The 21,524-nt window shown below is 43.1% G+C and overlaps 1 protein-coding gene across 1 annotated transcript in view; it reads left to right on the top strand.

Annotated features, from left to right (window-relative positions):
• The first annotated feature begins 236 nt into the window (after positions 1 to 236).
• Positions 237 to 21,524, top strand: part of TNFRSF21 (tumor necrosis factor receptor superfamily, member 21) — a 67,312-nt gene continuing 46,024 nt past the window's right edge. Inside the window, exons 1-2 of the mRNA XM_004673550.2 lie at positions 237 to 767; positions 20,349 to 21,000. Of these exons, the coding sequence (XP_004673607.1) occupies positions 681 to 767; positions 20,349 to 21,000 (739 nt within the window). The 5' untranslated portion in view covers positions 237 to 680. The remainder of the gene's footprint in view (positions 768 to 20,348; positions 21,001 to 21,524) is intronic.

Genomic DNA, 21,524 nt, shown 5'->3' with positions numbered 1-21,524 from the left:
ACTTGGAATCTTGTTAGAAAAAGACTCATTTGAGGTGTGCATGCTTCGCAGTGCTTTCCCCGGGGTTAGTAAGCAACTGCGATTTCTTTAGCAAACGCCAAGGGGCGCCCTCTTCCTCCTCTCTCCACCTGGACTGCCTTCCCGTTTCTAAATGCACAAAGAGCCCGGCCTCCTCCCTGGTGACATCACAAAGGGCTGATCCTCCGCCCCTTCGGCGCCACCACGTGTGTCCCCGCACCCGGCGGCCACCAGACTCAGTCCCTAGCCGGCCGGTCTGGGCAGAGGAGGAGGGCTGTTGGCAGTGACTGGAGGCTTCGCTATGGGAAGTTGTTCCTTTGCTCTTTCGTGCGCAGCCCACCTCCCTGGTTCTCCGCTGCTGCTGTCGGAGGAGAGCATCGGGAGGCGCGGGTTGCAGCCTTGGCTGCCTGTCCCTGCCTCGGCGGCCGCGCGTCTGGGCAGGTGCTGAGCGCCCCCGGTGCCTCCCTCGCCGCCTCCCTCCGCTGCCCGGCTGCCCGGCTCTCCGGCTGCCCGGCTGCCGCATTGCACATGGGGTGTTGGAGGTAGATGGGCTCCCGGCCCGGGAGGCGGTGGTGGATGCGGCGCTGGGCAGAAGCAGCCGCCGATTCCAGCTGCCGGAGGTCCACGCGCCCAGAGCGCCCCTGCAAGTCCCGGACTCAGCCATGGGGACCTCTGCTAGCAGTCGCACCGCTCTCGCCTTCTGCAGCCGCATCGCTGGAGCCACGATGATCGCCGGCTCCCTTCTCCTGGTGAGCGCTCTAGGGAACTGGGGGCGGCGGCTACGCCGGAGCTGAAGACGCTGCTTTCCCAGTGCCGGGCGGGTCCCCGGGCCCCGGGCTGCTTGGGGCGCGGGATCCGGTCAGCTGGAACAGGAGACTTGCAAGACAAGGCAATACAACTGAGGGCACCCACTGGTGTTTTGGAGGAGCCTCAGGTTTAGCTGGGACTAGGGAATGAGGATGATTTGTTTTCTTTGCAGTCTGGCTGCGCTGGAGGAGGCGCTAGAGGTGGCCGGCGGGTTTCCTGCGCATTTCAGAGGTTTATTCCCTACTCGGACCTCTTAGTATCCCCACCGCCTTCCCACACCTGCACCGCGGAGGGCCGCAGCCCCTCTGTGTGGTGTAGGGCTGGGGATGCAGTGCGGGACGCGGTGGGCTGATAGTGGCTGCCGCTTTGTTGCAGCTGCAGTGTCATGTCGGGATGCTACCGCAGTGGGAGATTGGTACCCGTGCGCGCCGGACACTGGGGACCGCTGGGTGCATCGGCGTCTAGCGTTTTAGCAGAGTGCAAGGTGTCCCTCCCCCACCCCCACCCCCCAACTCTGGTGGGTCCTAATGTTTACACGCGGAATAAAGAACCCTTAGAACCACTCTTAGGCGTCTCCAAAGCCCGGCCGCCAGCCAGCGCGCTGGCACTCAAGTGGGGGGAGGGGGGGGAGAGATCTACATAAAGGACGGAGAATTTTCTCGTCTCTCCTATCTCTTCTTTACCTGTGGCCAGGTTGGAAACCCTACAGGGTGTGGCAGCTTCCTTTTTCAGTTCCCAAGCTGCTTTCAGCTCTAGGGCGTGTCTTGCAACTAGTCCTCCTCCATCACTTACCTGATCAAAACCTGAAACCACCTTTGACCCAAAACTTATTTCCAACTTCCCCGGGTAGGTCCCTTCCCCTTTTTTCCCAAATGTTAGGTGGTGTTGGGGAGTTAGATGGAAGAAAATTTGAGCTCAAACCCTGGAACCACTATAAGCTTCCCAAGCCTTTTCCTCTCTGCAGGGAGGATGGAGATTCTTAACTAAAAACCAAACAAAAACAGGAGCCTATTTCATGATAGGGTCGTTGTGGAAGGGAAAAGCAGGCCTGCTGTCTCCTTCCCGAAAAGGGCTCAATGCCTGGCTAGCCAAGATCTGCTTAGATCCCAGGGCAGTGCAGTTGCTATGGCCTGGGAATTCATCCTACAGACACTCTGGTTCTCTGTGTCAGTGTGGGGTTTTAGGGAGAGAGAAACTAAAGAAAAGTTTGGTGCAGTTAGCATTTATAATGAGGCAAGTCCCAGTGTCCCTTCCAGAGACTTTTCTGCCCATTTATAGTAATGACGAAGTCAAGATTTGTATATTTGATGCAAATGTGGTGAGGTGGTAAGCAGTGTGTGCCTCCAAGTAGTGACCTTGGATTCATCATTTTCTTCAGGGTACTTTGATTCTAGTGTGAGTGGAGCTAGATTTATCTTTGAACTTCCTCCTCCTCAGTTTTAGATCTGCATCTTTACTCCACCTCTTGGCTACACAACCCCGGCAGTACAATTAATCATCATGTCCCTCATAGTTAACACCCAAATTAAATCGTAAGTCAATGCAATATTTCATTTATTTTACTGTTTAGCTTGACTAAGAGCTTAAAATAACGTCTTAATTTGATCAAAATGTAGGTCCCATTAACCATTTGGGAGCCCAGCTTTTTTCTTAGATTATTGAATTCAGTTTACCTAAAAATTGTGCACAGGGTTTGCAACTGAAGACATGAGACTTGAAATTTAGCTCTCTGTTTTTTTTTTTAATGAAATTTATAGTGGAACTTAGAAGCAATCAAGGTGTTAACCGAGTCAGGCCTACTTATTCTCCTGCTTACTATAATGGAAAGTCTCCACTTAAAGTCATGGAATTGCCTGGGGTTGACCCCTTTGTCCAAAAGAAGATGGAGATGGGGCTACCATACTCCAAACGGGGTGAGGAAGCAATGTCTTTTATTTCCCCCATCCCACTATATAAATGCTTGTCCTCAGATCTGGTCTTGTTTAGTTATAAAATGATCTCATCACATTGTTCTAAGGATTATTTATCTCATTGAGATTCTTGGTCATGTGAAAATGACACATACCAGATACTGGAGCTCAGGTAAACATGACAGAGTGCAAAGAGCGTTGTCTTGGGCTATGGGAGGTTAGTGACCTGCCCATATATTGCAGTTTGATTGAAAAAATTATGACCCCCAAGCAGTGTCCTCTTTAGCCTGACCTTCAGGTACCTTCCTTTTGTATGGTAATATTTGTCACTGTCATCTTTTTTGATACTTTTCCTTGTCATGCTAGGCTAACTGTGTGAAAGAGAAATGGCCACAAGCTTTGAAAAACACTAATATACACACTTTTGTTTAATTTGATCATGTGTGAATATGAATTACTATGTACAAGGTACATTACATACAGGGCCTCACTTACCTCTAGCATCTCTGTGAAGAAGGTGATATTCTCTCCATTTTACAAATGAGAAAATGGAACCTGTAATAGCTTCATTTGCTTTGTTGTGCATCATACAGCCCAGAGATGTGGGGCTGGACCCCAGGACTTGAATTTGTGACCAACTGCAATTGGTAATTCAGTCTGCATCAGCGCTGGGGCTGGAACCCTGGATTGCCTGAAGCCCCAGCTCCTGCTCTCCCTCACTCGTGTGCCACTGCGTGTTTCACAACTCCAAATTGCTGGATGATGAAATGTAACAGCAGAGAAGGCCCACTGGGTGGTTTGGTTTGTTGCAGAACATTAATGAGAACTACATTAGTGCTTTTGGGAAAAAAAAGGATTCCTGCTTCTTGCACTTCCATCTCTGATGAGTTCCGGCGTCTGCATGATATTATAAAGTAAACCGCGAACTGAAAGAGAAAATATTATGTGTCTCAAAAGTCTGGAGGTAAGGTAAACAAGAATTTTTATGATTGTGCCACTGTTAAAGAAAGCCCTAGAAGGACTTGCCTCGTATGACATAACACACTCGAAGTATCCGCTTGCCTTCAGAGAACTTGCTTTGAGTGAAGAGAGAGCATGTTGGCAGTGGGCAGTTAGAAGAGAAGGGAACCACCGTTGATAAGGAAATGAAGTATGAATTTGTGGAAACCATTGTTTTGTGAATTCCAGATATTTACTATATGAGCTGGGTGCTTGTCTAGAAAGTATCAAGTAGTGTTTGTCACTGTGGTTGAGATAGGATGGCTTGCTTAGGGCCCCTCCTGGCCTCCCTTTATTGAAGTGAATTATTTTATATCTTGACACAGCTCTTTGATGTCCTGAATGCACTTGGTGGCAAGTTCAAGTGGAAATTTGAATTAGAGCTCGTATTATATTCCAAAGACCTTGTCCTTTCTATATACCTAACATCACATTCCTGGAGTGGGAAAACTAGAAGGAAAAGCTGGAGGGGGGAAAAAACAAAAAACAAAACAACCCAGATTGGGAAAGTGACTTGCTTTGCAGGCTCAAATCCACACTGATTACCTGCTGTGTGAGAGAAGCTGTCCTAGGCAGTGGGAACTCAGGGAATAATTGGGATTTGGCTCTTGCCCGATAGGCAGAGTTTATACGCTGTATAAAAGGCACATGCCCATCAGTAGTGTTGCTGGGGTTTCACCATTCAGATGGAATCAGTGGATAAATGTACTCTAAGTAATACACAAATGTGAATGTTAAAATCATTAAAATTCTTCAAGTGATGTTGTTAGTCTGAATGTCAGAGAAATGAAACCCTTCCGAGTCTCAGTATAATATACCTTAGGGAGAGTGATATAATGAGAATAAGGAACACAGGTGTACTGGAACACAGCATTTTTTAAAAAGTAGATTTATTTATGCATACAAGAACTGGGGTACAGGTTAGAGGTGTGGGGGTGAGAGGATTCACCAGAAACAGAGTGGGGAGCAGAACAGGCAGATAGAAACACACTGCTGAGGGAGGCAATGGGTTGGACAGGAGAGGTCTGCTGCGCCATGTGGGTCAGCTCCCTGGCTGGGGATGGAACTCATGCTGCAGTGGCTATTGCCCATAGCTTCATAGTGATGCTCTTTAACCTGTTGTGTCACCAGGGAGGGTCATGGAACAGTGTTCTTAACCTATCCCACAACTCTTCATCCTTGTCAAAATGTACAGAAAGGAATAGAGCTTTCTCATCTCAGCTGTTTCTAAAAACAAAAAGGTAGATTTACTATGGTCCAATCCCAAATATAATCCCAGTGTGAATAAAATGCACAAGCAAGGCCAATCAGCAAGAAATAAATTCCTTGTAATGGAAAGTAAATTCCTTGTAATGGAAACAAACAGACAGACAGACAGACAGAAAACCCTGAGATAAGTAGGAGTAGATCTAACAGCTGGTTAAGTTATATATTTTAGCATGGCTAAATTTGGACAGTTCGTCAAACGGAACAGGGTCAGCTCAATGAATCCGTAACTGCTAGGATAGGTTGCAGAAAGCTTCTTTTTCTAAATATGCTCTGATTGGATAGGGACAAGTTAGCATGAAGACAGAGCTAGTTCAAGCAGATGTGTGTACTTTCTGCATTGTACATCAGAATGTGAGACATCACACTTTAAGTTTACACTTGGCTTCATTCACAAACATGAGAGGTAAAACCTCTTTGGAGACTCCTTAGTCAAGATGCAAATTGGTTTTGTATTTAGCTGACTCTTTTAAAAACAGGTAAACTATCATTGGCTTAAGTAAACTTGATTAATTTTTGTTGTTGTTGATGGGAAATGGTCAGATGTATCATCTGACTATTTAGGGGCCAGTATGAATTGAGTGACTTTTCATTGCGTAAACTGCTATGCCATTTTCCAGTAAGTGCTAATACTCTATTGGCCCTCTTCTCCCAAGCAGGGCTGGCAAATTCCCATGATGCCAGGTCACCAGCATACTTACTGGAAAACTCAGGTGCTTTTCTTCTGCCTCAAGAGGAACCCAGGGTATCTCATAGCCTTTGGGCATGTTCCCGATGACCATTTGGAACAGACTCAATCTGGACCATCAGGCACAGATAGGTCTGTTTGACAGAATGAAAACTGAAGTCATAGCAGTAGTCAACCTGGTCCCTGGAATTGAATCCCCACTTAGTAAAACATGAGCTATGTTGCTGCTGGAGAAATAGCTGCTGAGCTTTGATTCCTCAGGAAGAGGGGCAAGATCATGAATAAATACTGACTTTGCTTTACTCAGTGTTTGTATTTGTCAAATACTAAGAAAGAAACAGGAATCCTAAATTGGCTTGTATGCTGGCTTTCCTACCACTTCCCATTTCCAGCCTGAGGCCAAGCCCAGAGCTTCTGGCAGATGTCCATGAATATGCACTAGACGTGGGGCTGTAGAGAGCTCTGGTCACTGATATTTATTGATTTATAGCAGTAGTGACCTCAGTCTTCTTGAGAGGTACTAAAGGTCACCAGAATGGCTCATTTTCCTGGATCTGGCTATCTGGATTTTTATTTTATTTTATTTTATTTTATTTTATTTTGCATATCAACATCCTGACCTTGGGGGGCAAAAGATATTTGCAGTAGTGGTGGGAAAATTGTGCTCAGAGGGAGCTCAGATGGGACTGGACAGGACAAGGTAAATATGAGTACCCTGAAGACCCATTTTCTCTTTTAGAATGTTTGAAAATTATGGCTAAGACTTGGCTAGTGGCTAAGACTTTATTCTCAATTAAAAAGCAAACAAAAACAAAGCAAGAAGGAGGAAACTTGGTAAGCTAAGTCACAGCAAGACTCATTATCTGATCTTTACATAATTTTCCATTTGCTCTTCTGCCACCAGAACTGCTTAGTGGTTCAGTTGCTTGGAGCGTTTGCAAATCTGTTTTGGGAGAAGGAACATGAGGTTAATGGACTTGGGAACAGGAAGAGGAGTGAGTCCATGAAGCTGGGAATCAGATGAGAGATGATTCAAGAGAGCATTAGCACTGAGTGTCCCCGGTGGAAGAATATTAATGACAATATTAATCATGGCTATTGATATTACAAACTCTAATTTACTAAGTACTTATTACTGACATTGCATCAAACACCTTCTACAAATGATCTTAGGAAGTTTTACAAGTCCATAACATAGTAGCATTAGCCCATTTTACAGATAAGAGAATGTGACTTAAGAGAGGTTGTGGTAATGCAATAGGACACTGCTAGAGAGAGGATTCAAGTTTAGATCATGTGGCTTTGTAAAAACTGTTCTTTCTACCAAGTCTTAGGTAGGGGATTAGAAAGTTTTATTTACCCAGTTTTGTTTTCTGTTAAAGGAGTGGTTCTCTTTCTGTTGGTGAGCGGTTCTGCTCCCTTATGATGATACTTGATAGATTAGCCAAAGTGACCAATTATTAAGTAAGAGTAGTGTGTGTGTGTGTGTGTGTGTGTATTGAAAGGGGAGGGTGTGGAGTCTCTGGCAAACAATTTTCCTGTGGTGTGACTCTGACGGCCAGTGGTGCCATGGTTAAGATGGAAAGATACTCTTGCAAATTGAAATGTTATAAATAGGGAATGGATGCTTTGCTTTCCTGCTACTTGGGTCATTTTGAAAAATATTTGCTTAGTGAGTAACTGTGACATTGGTTCTGCTTAGCAATGTAGTTTCAACTCATTTATCCAGAGAGCTTAAGGACCTTTTAGGCTTTTCTTTGCCACCAACCTGATTATTTGTAGAGGACAAGAGCTTGGTCCTGCATCACCTGTTATTAATATCTCTCTTGCTAAACTTTTCATTTCAGGTCTCTTAGAAACTGTTTTAACTTCATGATTTGTGTTTGTATGTGGTTTATCACACTCACTTGTAGCACTTTTCTCCCAAGCTTTTAAACATCTTTTCATAGGTTGTAGACACTGAAAAGACTCAAGAGAAGACAATGGTGAGAGAAAATCCAATCACCTGGTTGTGGAAAAGAGATTGGAATTCTTGTTTTCTAAAGAACCTTTGAGATAAGACTGTGATGTGATTTCATTCTAGGTATGGTCAAGTCATCTTAACCATGATTAGGGCAGGTAGGATGGTTGGGCAAGTTATGTATATGGTGGGGTGGGGGAAGTAATTCAAAAGCAAATAGTGGCAAGTTTCCAGAATAATTAGCTAGTTCTTGTTCACTTCCTACTCTTCCTTCTAGAAATTAATGGTTCTTTTCTCCTCTTGGAATTCAATTGTGTGTGGTTGCTCTAGAGAAAATTTACCAGATGAGACAAGATTTGGGTGTGCTTCTCTCATCTCTTGGAATGCGCAGGGCCTATGTTGCTATTCCATTTCAACTTCTCAAAGATGACCGATGATGTGCTATTCATCTTTGTGTTCTTGGCTCAGCGCTCTGACACATAGTAGTTAAGCAATAACTAATGATTGCTGAATGACTTCCAGAGGATCTTGTTCTAAACTAACAGTTCATTCATTCTAGACAAGCTGGAGGGTGGTTGGAACTTGAGCTACATTTCAACACTTTAGTTAACAACTTCAGTACTTGAGTTATTAACAAAGAACATGTTAGCTTAAACAAATTGGCAGATTAGAAGAATGTACTGGATATGGAGCTCTCTTTATGTGTCTTCTCAATGTATTTCTATTCTTTGATAGTATACAAACATTTTGTAAAGTGTGTATAATGTCCATGTGTACATGCTTGTATTCTGTTTTTCATTATGTAGTTATTTTCTATTATTTTTGCAATGTATTTGTATTTGTCATCCATTCAGTAAATATTTATGGCATGTCTTTTAAATGCCAGCTTTGCTAGTCCCTGGATCTATTAGAGTAAAAGACTATTTGTGTACCTTCCCTCTTGGAGTTCTTAGTTGATCAGGAAAGACAGAAGGGGAGATATTTAAGAAGGACTATGGGTTCAAAGGACAGAAGGAAGAGCATGCCAGCAGGAAAGAACAGCATGGGGGGTGATCTAGAGGTAAGAAAGAACCTACATTTTCAAAGAGTAGGAAAGGGCCATTGTGGTTGGTATTCCACAAATAAGGCCAAAAGGGAGCATGGATTAAGGTTGAAGAGGTAGGCAGGGCCAGGTCAGACAAGGCCTTTTAAACTGTGAACACGTCACTTGAAGTACCTTAGCATAGGTGAGTTAGGGGGGTTGTAGTATGGCTTGAATTATATTGTTGTTTTTTAAGATTGCTGACCAACTCTGGAGAATGGGTTAGAGAGAAAAAGCATAGAAACAGAGGCCACTTGGTATCTTATGCTGTAGTTCATAGGAGCGATGATGGTTTTGTGGTGGGGCCAATTCAGATGGCTACTAAATAGATGTGAGACCATTTACTGCTGGTGAGCTATGCAGGAGCAGGCAAAGTTGAAGGAGGACAAATCAAGATTGCCTCTCTGGTTCCTGAGTTGAGACTTTGTGCATCTCACTACTTTGAAGAAGGCTTAGGCGGGAGTTTTAAGTGGGCTTAGAGAATTCACCGTTTGGATGAGAGTTAGTAAGTTCGAGCTATTTGTGATTCACATCAAGCCAAGCCTTGGAACCTGCCATTTTCTCTGTGGGCATTTGTGTGGGTGTCCTGCACATCATGTTGTGGGATGCTTGGCTTGACATCACTGCTCTCCACCGTAAACAGCACCAGTGAAGTTGTCGCTGTACATACCTATGGTTTCTTGTCCTTTTCAGTTGTTTTACTGAGGTGTATTCGCTAACGTGGAATTGCTGGGTCAATGGAAACGAATGAATGGTTTTATGGCTCTTGATGTTTGCTGCCAGACTGCCTCTCTAAAAACTGAATTCATTTAGAGCTCAACCAGCCATCTATAAATGTGCCTTCTCCCCCATAAGCCCGCCACTGATGGAGCTTATAATTTTAATGTATTTATCCTGCCTCTTTGGGGGTTTGTTTTTCTTTTTAGCTGAGGTAACATTGATTTGCAACACTGTATATGATACAGGGGAATAGAGTCACACTTTCTCATGTGTATGTCACCACACTGCACTCACCACCTATAGTCCTTGACCCTAAGCCATTGCTTCCTCACCCCTCTTTGGCTTCACCCCCATCCTTGTTCCCTTTTTAGTAGCTTCAATGCTGCAGTCATATTTCTAAGGTTTGTTTTGGTTTAGTCTTGTCAGTTCCTTTGTTTTGTTTCTCTATATGCTACATATGAGTGAAATCATTCGGTATTTGTCTCTCCTTCTGGCTTATTTCACTTAGCATAGTCTCCTTCAGTTCTATTTATGCTGCCTTGATATAGAAATGTAAGTGTACTTCATTGGGTAAATTTGCATTTCAGTAGTTGGTAGGGATGCCATAAATTTATCCATGTGATGATTACCTTTATAATTATTCATGTCCTCTGTCTCAGCTATTGAGTGGAATTTATCTTTATCTGATTGTATTCCTTGCATTTTTGGTTATTGAAAAGCTACCTATGTATGACATTTTCACATTCTACTGTTAATGTTTTTATATTTAATAAAAAATGTAGGCTACTATTCATAACCTCAATTTTGTGCCTGAGAATATCTTTTTTTTTTTTTTAAAGATTTATTTATTTATACAGAACTGGGGTACAGGCCAGAGATGTGGAGGGTGAGAGGATTCACCAGGAACAGAGTGGGGAGCAGAACAGGCAGATCTACGAAGTACACTGCTGAGGGGAGCAGCGGGCGGGTCAGGAGAGGTCTGCCACGCCATGTGGATCTCCTCCGGGGCAGACGGGGATCGAACTCATGAGGAAGTGGCTTAAGCTTCTTAGTGCAGTGCTTTAACCCGCTGCGCCACCAGGGAGGGCCCGAGAATATCTTCTTTTTTGCTGACTTTTTTTCAATAGTCAGAAATTGATTTCTTACAGTTGGGCTACTAAACTATTCTGCTTTCTATGAATTTTACATTTGGTCCTTTAAATGTTGAATTTGTTGACTTTTCTGGATTTTAGTATCTTGTCTGGTGAGAACTACATCATTGTGTTTGTTCCACGGGATGCTTATACACCTGGTGTGAGAAAAAGGTTGTACAGTCAGTGAGTAAATTTGGAAAGAGCTGGAGTCAACTTTATCCCATTTTCTGCAGCCTTTCTGCAGGGCCTCCTAGTGCCCCATCAGCAGGCTGATCTTAAATGAATTGCTTCTTCAAGAGGGCTACAATCAGGAGTAGCTCCTAACTTTTAGACACAGGGACTTGTAAACGATCTGTAAAGAACTTGATATGTTTTTGGCTTTGTAAGCCAAACTGGAAACTATTCACGTCTCCCATTTTACTTTGAAAGAACCCTAGGCAATACCTAAAAGAATGTGTGTGACTGTTCCAATAAAACCTGATTTGTGGATGCTGAAATTTGAATTCATTTGTTGTAAAATATCTCCCTCCAACTATGTAAAATGTAAAAACCATTCTTAGCTTGTGGGCTATAAAAAAAGCAGGCAGCTGGCCAGCTTGTTTACCCATATTTTAGACTCTAAAATCACCGTGGTAACATCTTGTTACCCCATAACATCTTGTGGAACTACATCAAGGAAAGTCGCTCTGGAAAATGCTTGCTCAAATTCTGCCCCGTTTGTCTAACGTGTACTTATTAATAGTAAATCCTTTTTCTCATCGCTTGTGTTTTCTCATTTGCTGTGGTCTTGCTTATACTTTAAATCTGTTTTAAAAAGCCAGTTGTCCGTTGTCTTTCTTTTAACTCATTGCCATGCTGTCTGTATCTTTTGTGCGGTAGTATGTGCTAAGACTAATTGGGTCTGTTTTAACATTACAGCTTCTCAAAATCCAGTCTTTGAGAAATTTGTCAGGAATTGGATATTTGTGTTTAAAAAAATGTTCTTGTCCCAAAATCGAATGAAGTTAAAATATAATAAAATGACAAGTTGGCGGGGGGAAGAGAATTAAAATAACATTTATGGAGTTCCTTGTATCACACATGTTTTACCTCCTTTATCTGAATTAATGATTAATTCTGAAAACAACCCAGAGAGTAGGCATTACTATTATCTCATTCTTCTTCTTCTCCTTCTTTTAAGATTTATTTATGCATACAGAGCTGGGGTGCAGGCCAGAGGTGCAGGGGCCATGAGAGGATTCACCAGAGACAGAGCGGGGAACAGAACAGGCAGATCGAACAGGCAGAAGTACACTGCTGAGGGGAGCAGTGGGCCAAGACAGGAGAGGTCTGCTGCACCATGTGGGTCACCTTGGGGCCAGGGATTGAACTTGCACGGGGCTGCAGCTAGCTTGCAGTGCTGCGTCCTAACCCCTTGGGCCAACAGGGAGGGCCCATCTCACTATTCTTATAAGGAAAGGGATACAGTTTGAGTCACTTGCCAAGATTCCTCAGTTAGTGTGCAGGGCTTGCCCAGCAACTACAGGCTAACAGACTTTATTTATACTTTGATGCTGGAGTTGCTGCTCTGGCTGGTGTTGGTTAGTTTTGCCTTCGTCTGTATTAGGATTTTATAAATTCTTAGTGAGCACAGAAGACTATGTCCCCCAAACTCTTACCACTGTCTGATTTATAATACGGCTTTTCCCATGTCAGGTTCCTGTCTCCTAGGTGAGGGTCTTATCCTTCCAGATAGGCATGGCCATCAACAAAGGAGATGCAGTTCGGTGGTCCAGGGTCTAAATGCTGAATGCACGCTCTCTTCTGCACTGTAGTTCCAAGGGAGACAGCATCTGGGCTCAGTCTTGCCTGTTTTTTTTCCCCTTTCCCAGTGTCCTTTGAGCTTGTCTCTTTCCAGCCCTATAGTCAGCATATTCTAGCCCTGGCATTCTCTGTATTTGCCAGCTTTCACAACAGTCTCTACTTTTGCCCTAGCAACAGAGATTTTTTTTAATCAGACAGATAGTAGGAAATGCAAGAGCTGACTGAATTTATATAATGTAACCAGGAACTGTTCTGTGATTTGTGGAAGCTTTCTCTTCCTGCGCTCTTTTTTCCCCTTCAGATCTAGAGAATTCCCAGCAGTCAGTGGATTGCTATTATAAATTTAATGTAATATTGAAATAAGGTGGTCAGAAATTCTGGGGGTTTCTGGGTGTGCCTGGTTTTTGTTTTTTGACCATTAACATATTTTATAGTCACTATATCGGGAATAACTTGCTTTCCCTGTCCTTGTGTTGATACCCACAGTAACTAAGATTCCTCTTAAAATATTCATTTTATATGCAGCATTATATTTTTTTTTAATAACAGGCTCAATACTATAGAGGTCTTTCTGCTTTTCCATTATGAGTAGACAGAGGTTTATTACTGACTTGAGTTTGCTCATTTCTCCATTAAATATTATTGGAATTTGAAAGAGAACAAGAATGAGATAAATAAGTTGTACTGTAAGCTGCAAGGAATTCCCCCCCCCCCCATTCATTGAAGGATGAGATCATGGGAAAATAATTATTAAAGATTAATAGCCATTATCACTCTCATGTAATAGCACCTCCAAGTATTTCTTTTCTTCAGTTAGATTCATTTTCTTATCTTTGTGCCCTAGCTTAGAAGCGACAATAGGGCAGTTGTGATATGTTGTGGGTCACTGGGAAGGGGGGAGGATGCGGGGGAGGGGGTGAGTGTGGATACCTAGGAAGCCTTTATGGGGGGCTCATTTTAAAGCTACTTCTACCTTCCCTTGAAATTTGGTTTGTCCTGGCTTTTACCTTTTGATCACTCGGTAAATATTTATGGTGTTTCCAAATCTTCTAATGTTTGGGTTGATGCGCTCATACTTGCTCATCTGTCTATTGTTGATAAAATAAGTATCCCAGAAAAGAAAAATTTTCCAGATGACAGAGTTTAAACTAGAATGGAACTTAGCTACTAGAGAATAACCTCATGACGCTGTTTATAATTCTAAGCACCAAGTTAGTGTCATTTGTTGAGAGGAGGTGTTTTCAATTCATTATTTTGCTTGTCATCTTTAAGTCCATGCTGAACATATTCTTGTAAACCATTTATGATTCTATTAAAACAGAGTGATGTCCTTTGGGTCTTTGGAAGTGCAATGAACTTTACGCCCAGACACTGAAGGAAGCCAGACTACTTATCTCTTGCATTATTGCGGCTACGATGTGGAAATTTCTGGTTTTCTCACACTTGGCTTTTTGTACCTGTGCTCCTCCAGCAACCCCCTCTATCACCACACTTTAATTGGCTGCTTCTAATTATTTATGGTCTGCATTAATTTATTCAACAAATACTTCTCAGGTATGTGATGACTTGGGTATCATCTTTGTGGGCTTGGATAGCATCCATATGTAAAAAAAGACGCTTTTCCCTAATGGAGCATGAGGTCCAGAAGGAAAGACACGCCTAATGCATAAACGTGGAACTACAACATTGTGGTAGTTATTTCATTTCCTATAGGAAACAAGGGAATGAATGGAGATTGTGAGAGCAGTTTTCATTTGGGGAAAAGAAGGTAGCTATGACATTTCAGAGAAATCAGGTCTCTGTGACAGATTTTGCATCTTATCCTAAGTTGTGGGAAATGATTGAGTGTTTGCATCAAGAAACAAAGGTCTGATGTGTGAGTTGGAGTGTCAGGAAAGGAAGCTGGGTCTTCTGTACTTATTGCTAGATTCTCCAAAGAGATGTGAGGCTCCTGTACATGACCTCCCCATTCCTCCATTTTTAAACAGCTCTTTTTTGACTGCTCACCACAGGTGTTGATAGACATCATTTTTCTAAAAGGGGGAAACGGTCTCTTGTACAACTCTCCAACTCAGCCACTGCAGCATGAAAGCTGCCAGAGGCAATGTTTAAATGAATGGCTGGGTTCTAACAGAATGTATTTACAAGAACAAGGTGCATGCTGGGGTTTAGTTTGCTGGCTCCTGTCTCAGACACTGCTTTGTTTGTTTCCATGATCTTCATTATTGAGGTGGGTGAACATGGGCGGAAATGTAATCTCCACGCTTGTCCCTGAACTTGAACTGCTTATAATCATTATGGGAAGATGAATAGATACACTTAGGAGGCCATCAGCACACATTACAAGACAATATGTAATTAGGCACCTAAATGATGAACACAAACCGGAAATATGATGAAGAGTGTCTTCATCTGCTTGGAATCTGGGTGTTTAGGAGTAGTGTTAAAGGCTTAGTGGAGAAATGAACCTTGACAAACAATCACAGGTATCTTGAAGGTTAGAGCTGAGGACAACCTAGTCCAACCTGCTAATTTTTACAAGTGAGTAAAATAAGAGCCTGTTGATGCTAATGCAGAGCCTGACAAAAACACATCTTATTTTCTAAATATTGGCCCAAATATTCTTTCTACATCAGAACTGGTATTCAAGTTGAAAATACATATATAGGGAATTAATATTAATAGAGTGGAATCTTAGAGTAGAGGTTCATATTTTGGGTAGTGTGGAGACGTCTTTTGACTTAAAGTGATTCTCAGAAGACTGAAAACCATGTGTTTGTGTCTAAGTCATCTAGGGTAGGAAGGAAATGAGAGAAGAAAGGGGGTGGAAACTGAATGGAAAGGAGGGAGTGGGAGAATATGGAATATAGAAAAAAATGCATGCATATACTGACAGTCTACACGTTCTCATTAAGAAGCCTCTAAATTCAGGTAGATCCATACAGTTGAAGAGAATGTAACCATGATAAAGAGTGAAGTGTGTCTGGCATGGAGAGACTCCAGCTATGTAGTAAGAGAAGATGACTGAAGCAATCACTCATGTGTATGGTCTGTCCCCTTTAGAACTGTAAAATCAAACCCAAAGCAACTGAAACTGTTCAACTTCAAGTACCTATGTGTTTCCAATGTATAAGCACTTGAGAAAGTAGAAGGATGTACTCCAAAATGAGCAGACTTTCTGGGGATGGATGGACTTCAGCAGAGATTTCAGTAGTATCCTGTATTTTGTCATTGTCAGAGTTATTACAAGAATGCTTATGTTTGTTATAAAAATAATTATGAAAAAGGAACAATAGGAAAACAATAAGAAGTGCCAGGAGAGGGTGGAAGAGCACCCCCTGCCACCCATTGAATTTTGGCTCTCTCCAAAGTGTTTCTCAGAATCAGAGGTGAGAAAGTTGGGAAGATGTGAAACAAGCAAAGCAAATTCCTGGCTCCATTGTAGATCAAAGATCTTAGGTGATAGGTTTAAGCAGTGACTTTTTTTTTTTTTTAAGATTTATTTGTGCATACAGAACTGGGTACAGGGCAGAGGTGCAGGGGCATCGAGAGGCTTCACCAGAGACAGAGTGGGGAGCAGAACAGGCAGATCGACCAAGTACACCGCTGAGGGGAGCAGCGGGCAGGCCAGGAGAGGTCTGCCAGCCATGTAGTCTCTCCTCCTGGGCAGGCGGGGGTCGAACTCATGCGGAAGTGGCTTTTTAGCTTCTCAGTGCTGGGCTTTAACCCTCTGCACCACCAGGGAGGGCCAAAGCAGTGACTTTTTAAGAAAAGCCTCCCAGATAGTGTTAATGTGCATTTGAGGATTTTGTGAGTATCCCACTTAGTTTCTCTGCTTCTATGAGATAATGAAGTTTCTTGGTAGCAGGTGCAACTTTAGACTTTCTAGCCTGCTCTTTTAAATTTTTCAATGAATATCTCCTTATTCAGAGGTTTACGCTAACATTAGCTTTTAGATATCATTTAAGTTTGTTTTAAGAAACATTCTTGTATATTCTTTTTGAACTTGGTCTACTTCCTTTCCACTCTCCAATGCATCACTACTAGAATTATCTTTAGGAAGGATTTTTACCTCATGTACCTTTTCATTTTCCAGAGGGTTGCCATCAGGCTAATGGAAAAATCTCATTTTAAATCATGATTCTTTGGTGGAGTTAAAAGCCTTAGGAGGGATAAAAAAAACTTTTTCGGCCCTCCCTGGTGGCGCAGCGGGTTGAAGCACAGCGCTGAGAAGCTAAAGCCACTTCTGCCTGAGTTCAATTCCCGCCTGCCCCAGAGGTGACCACATGGCTGGCAGACCTCTCCTGGCCCGCCTGCTGCTCCCCTCAGCAGTGTACTTCCTAGATCTGCCTGTTCTGCTCCCCACTCTGTCTCTGGTGAAGCTTCTCGCCGCCCCTGAGCCTCTGACCTGTACCCCAGTTCTGTATAAACAAATAAATAAATCTTTAAAAAAAAAAAAACAAAAAACTTTCTCAGGTGCCTCCTCTGTGTGTCTGTGAAAAGAACGGGACCATACCATCCCTCCTTCTCCTCAGGGCTTCAGGATAAAGAATCCCAGAGCAATTCCTCCATCCTATAACTCAGATGGATGTAACTATCAATTTTGGAATTAGAAGGCTGTTTGTGGTCCTTCTAGCCCTGTGATTTTCAAACTTGCTTAGAGATTCAACCTACCTTCCAATAATTCCTTCTTGGAATCTCCCTTAGCGAACTGGCAAATCAGAGCTGCTGCGTTTGAAACAGAGCTTGGGAACTTGGAGTCCCACCTCCTCCACTAGGTGGACCATCCTAGCCCAAGGTGCTGCCTTGAGAACTGTGTTATCTGTGCTCTCTTGAATCCAGTTAGAAAACTGTTGTTTCTTCTGCTTCCTCCTTCCATAGGCTACATCATTCACCAACTCTGTCGTCTTTTCCCCTTTTCATAGCTACCCCCCTAGCTCAGATCACTCCCAACTCCCACCTTCACAGGAGGTAAGTTTTCTTATCTACCTCCCTCATGCCACTGTCACCTTCCAGTCTGCAACCAGCTACCATTTTATTCACAAAGGTGACTCCATGCCTCTTCTCTCTCTCTGCTCCCACCCTCTCATATAAATATATGATGACTAACTGCATTTTGGAGTAGGCGCAAAAAATGCCGAGCTTATCCAAATTTAATTGGAGCCACTGTTGCTTCTTGAGGCAGAGTCACCCAAGCTTTTTAGCCCCTACGCCAAGTTTTCTAGCATTTACTCTGGTCCTTCTTCTGCCCAATCCCTTCCACTTCTCCTGCACAGAGTTAAGTTCTGCTTCTCCATCCTTCGGAACTGCTCCAGAACATCTCAAACATCCTCAAGATAGGAAGTGCCCCTTCAGCCCCCTATCACAAGGCTCTGTATTTTACCTTCTTGGCAGTAATCTCAACTCTAAGTAATTACTGATGCAATTAGTTGCTTCTGTCCCTCCTAATTTGAAGTAAACTCCACAAGGCTGGAATAAAGTTAAGGTTCTGTCATCAGCAGGGTGACTTGGACATACATAGTCGATCCTCAACCAATGTTTGTCCAATGAGTTCACAGCGTGTTTTCTTTACACAAATGTCATTTCAGCGTTCAGCCCAGTGTGACAGGTGAGGCCGTTGTTGTTTGTTTGCTCTATTTGTAGGAGTTGAATTTGCCTCCTGTAGCATGAGGTAATTTGAAGGTCCATTTTTAGAGCCACATTGCCTAAAGTGGGTTATCTGGTCTGATGCAGCTTAAAGAGTCCTGAGCTTCACTTTAATTAGAAACTTGATCAGTTACTCTAAAGGAACAAAGAACAGAAGAATCTACTTAGTGAGTGTGAAGAGTGTGGGTGCAGTGGAATTTGGAGGTGGACTTTGTCTACTATTGGGGGACCTCCGGAAATTCAGTGATCAGGACTTGATGCAGAACCTTGGAGATGCTAGGGAAACACAGAACCTGTAGGATGCCAGACCCCTGTGCCCTACACACACACACACACACACACACACACACACACACACACACACTCTGCTGCTGGCAGCTCCTGAGATGCTTCTGTAGACCCACCTCCTGGTTGGGGGTCCAACAGGATTGCCCAGCTCCGCACAGGTGTGGGGGTGGGGGCAGACTCAGTGGCTTCTGTCTCCTGATTACTACTCTACGGTCAGATGAGATGGCCTATTCTCTTTTCTGCTCTCAGAATGTGCAAAGTGCATTAGACTGCCATTTAGGTTATTTATATGTTTTCCAAACTTCCAGAACACTGCAGTTCTCTAAAACTTGCTCTTAGAAACCAGAGACAAAGGCTCTTGGAGAAGTAGAGCAGAGACTCTTCCTCATCATCTTGGTTCTGGTCCTGGCACTGGAAAGATTGGGACAAGATGTGTCAGCCTGTACTTGCCAAATGGAACTTGGCTTCCAAAAGATGGTGATGGGCTTTCTTTCCTCAAGCTAATGCAGCTGCCGCACCCAGAGTGACTTGACAAATTTTGCAAGTAGAGGATAAAGAAAAGAAAAGAAAGCTGAAGTGAATAGGGAAGAGAATATCAAATGTATCATTATAAGTGGAGGTTCTTTTTCTATAGCACTCCAGATGAAGTTAAGTTTGGTAACCAAGAAATGCACCACTATCTTTCACACCCCACTCCCCCACGCCCCACTCCCCAGTCTGATTAAGATGAATATACTCTTGTAAACTGAAAATTTGCTTTGAACACAGTCATTCAACTGGAGGCAGCTCTGGGATAGGATAAGGAGCTTCCAGGGAGGTGCTTTTTGGTTCCAATGGTTAAATTTTGAGGTAGAGGGGAATTAAATCTTTGGTTAAGTTTCAAGGTGCTAAGAAACAGGAACTCCATTCACTTTGGAAAAAGTCTTGCTTTATTCTCTCAGTTATTGCCACAGAAACAAAATTTAGAAGGAAATTGCCCAGTTGGGTAGTTGGCTTGGGGCAACCGCTGATTTTTTTTTTTTTTTTTTTTGACACTTAGTCCCTCTCTGTTTTATAGAGGACAGTGAGAACTTCCTTGTTAGAACCTCTTAATTTTCATTAATACAAAAATGCTCCTTTAATATTCATTTAGCTACCTCCATCTGCCGCTCCTGGCCCTTCCCACAGAAGGACCTCTCGGGATTTAGTGCCACAGTTGTCCTTTCATTGTGGAATCTAGTATAAAGTCCTGTCTAGCTGGGTGAATTTTCTGCTCTGGAAAATAAATTAAAATGTCTATTGAGTTCTTCCTGGGTTCAGCTTTGTGCCTAGGCTGCTAGTGGCTCTGTCCATGGGCTCTGGGGCTGAACAAACAGCAAGTGCATCTAAAAGCATGAACTCATTGTTTAAAGCATATAAAGAATGCCAAAGACCTGCCCCTGTTCTGTAAACAAAAGTTAAACTCGCAAAGGTTTGTATAGACAAACCTTTTGCAAAAACTGCCATGTCTTTAGGTTCATTCCTGCTGGATAACCTGATGCTGTGGAAGTAGAGACTCAAATAATTGTCATGCTGTTTCTCAGTTACTTTGTCCTGATACCAGGAAATGACAGTTGAATATTTGGGTCAGATGACAGATATTAAGCACACTATTTTCTTCTCGCATTAGGATTTCGACTTCTATTTAGTGTTTTAAGTATGCGCTACAAAGCGCTTTTGCATTCATATTCTCAATTGATTTTTCTAATCAATTTGAATTGTATTGTCAGCTTCATTTTACAGCTGGAGAAAAAGGAAGCTAAAGCAAAAGTCAGGCAACAAAACAGAAGTTCCACAATTTGTAGGTTAGGCCGTTGGGTTAAATCAGAATCTTTGTATTGCTTTACAGCAGTAATATAAAGAAGACATGGTTTTGCTCAGATATTTAACAGTCATGATGATGGTGATAGTGGGATTGTTCTGTTTTGTTTTGTTTTTTTTTCTCTCTCCTCTGTTCCTCTATAAACACCTCTTGGTTTTCCCCTCCCCCACCTCCTTTTCTCTCTTCCAGCTTGGATTCCTTAGCACCACCATGGCTCAGCCAGAACAGAAGGCCCCAAATCTCATTGGCAAATATCACCACATCGACCGTGCCACGGGCCAGGTGCTAACCTGTGATAAGTGTCCAGCAGGAACCTATGTGTCTGAGCACTGTACCAACACCAGCCTGCGGGTCTGCAGCCGCTGCCCTAGGGGGACCTTTACCAGGCATGAGAATGGCATAGAGAAATGCCATGACTGCAGTCAGCCATGCCCATGGCCAATGATTGAGAAATTACCATGTGCTGCCTTGACTGACCGAGAATGCACTTGCCCACCCGGCATGTTCCAGTTTAATGGTACCTGCGCCCCCCATACGGTGTGCCCTGTGGGCTGGGGTGTGCGAAAGAAAGGGACCGAGATGGAGGACGTGCGGTGTAAGCAGTGTGCTCGGGGGACCTTCTCTGATGTGCCTTCTAGTGTGATGAGATGCAAAGCATACACAGACTGTCTGAGTCAGAACCTGGTGGTGATCAAGCCGGGAACGAAGGAGGCAGACAACGTCTGTGGCACACTCCCATCCTTCTCCAGCACGAGCCCACCTTCCCTTGGTACAGCCACCTTTTCACGCCCTGAGCACATGGAATCCCAAGAAGTTCCTTCCTCTACTTATGTTCCCAAAGGTAACTTAACCTCATGAGGTCTTTATTTGAGGAAGGCGTTGTGCCTAGTGGAGATACCAAGAATAGTGCCTTTGTACCAAAGTTGTTTTTTTTTTTTTTTCCATTTGTAGATTGTTCCAAAGTCACTGCTTGCAGGAAGGGCCTCAATTTGTAACTAATTAAATCTGGTTTCTTTGAACCTATTTAGAACATATAGGCTCAGAAATTTTCAATTAGGGACAATCAAATACCTAAAAACAAGGTCACATTAAACTAGAAGTAACCCAGGGAAGCAAGGACAGCGGGTGACCTTAATATAATTCACAACCTTCTCAGGCCTTAGTTTCATTCAAACTTGTCGAATACGTAAGTGACTTAGATTTATGGTTCCTTTGAGATTCAAATTTTCCAATGTGGAATCATTCCTGGATAGACACAGCCAGAAAGGAGGAGGGAGGAGGGGAGAACATACCATGGCATCTGGAAGGAAGTGATGTATATTGGACCTGAGAGGCTAAGAATAGGAAAGCCAGCTAGAAATGTCA

The sequence above is a fragment of the Condylura cristata genome, unplaced genomic scaffold (assembly GCF_000260355.1).
Source record: "Condylura cristata isolate star-nosed mole 26May11 unplaced genomic scaffold, ConCri1.0 scaffold00001, whole genome shotgun sequence".
Lineage (NCBI taxonomy): Eukaryota > Metazoa > Chordata > Mammalia > Eulipotyphla > Talpidae > Condylura > Condylura cristata.
The sequence above is the reverse complement of the archived record's forward strand: the minus strand, read 5'-3'. Positions and strand labels throughout refer to the sequence as shown.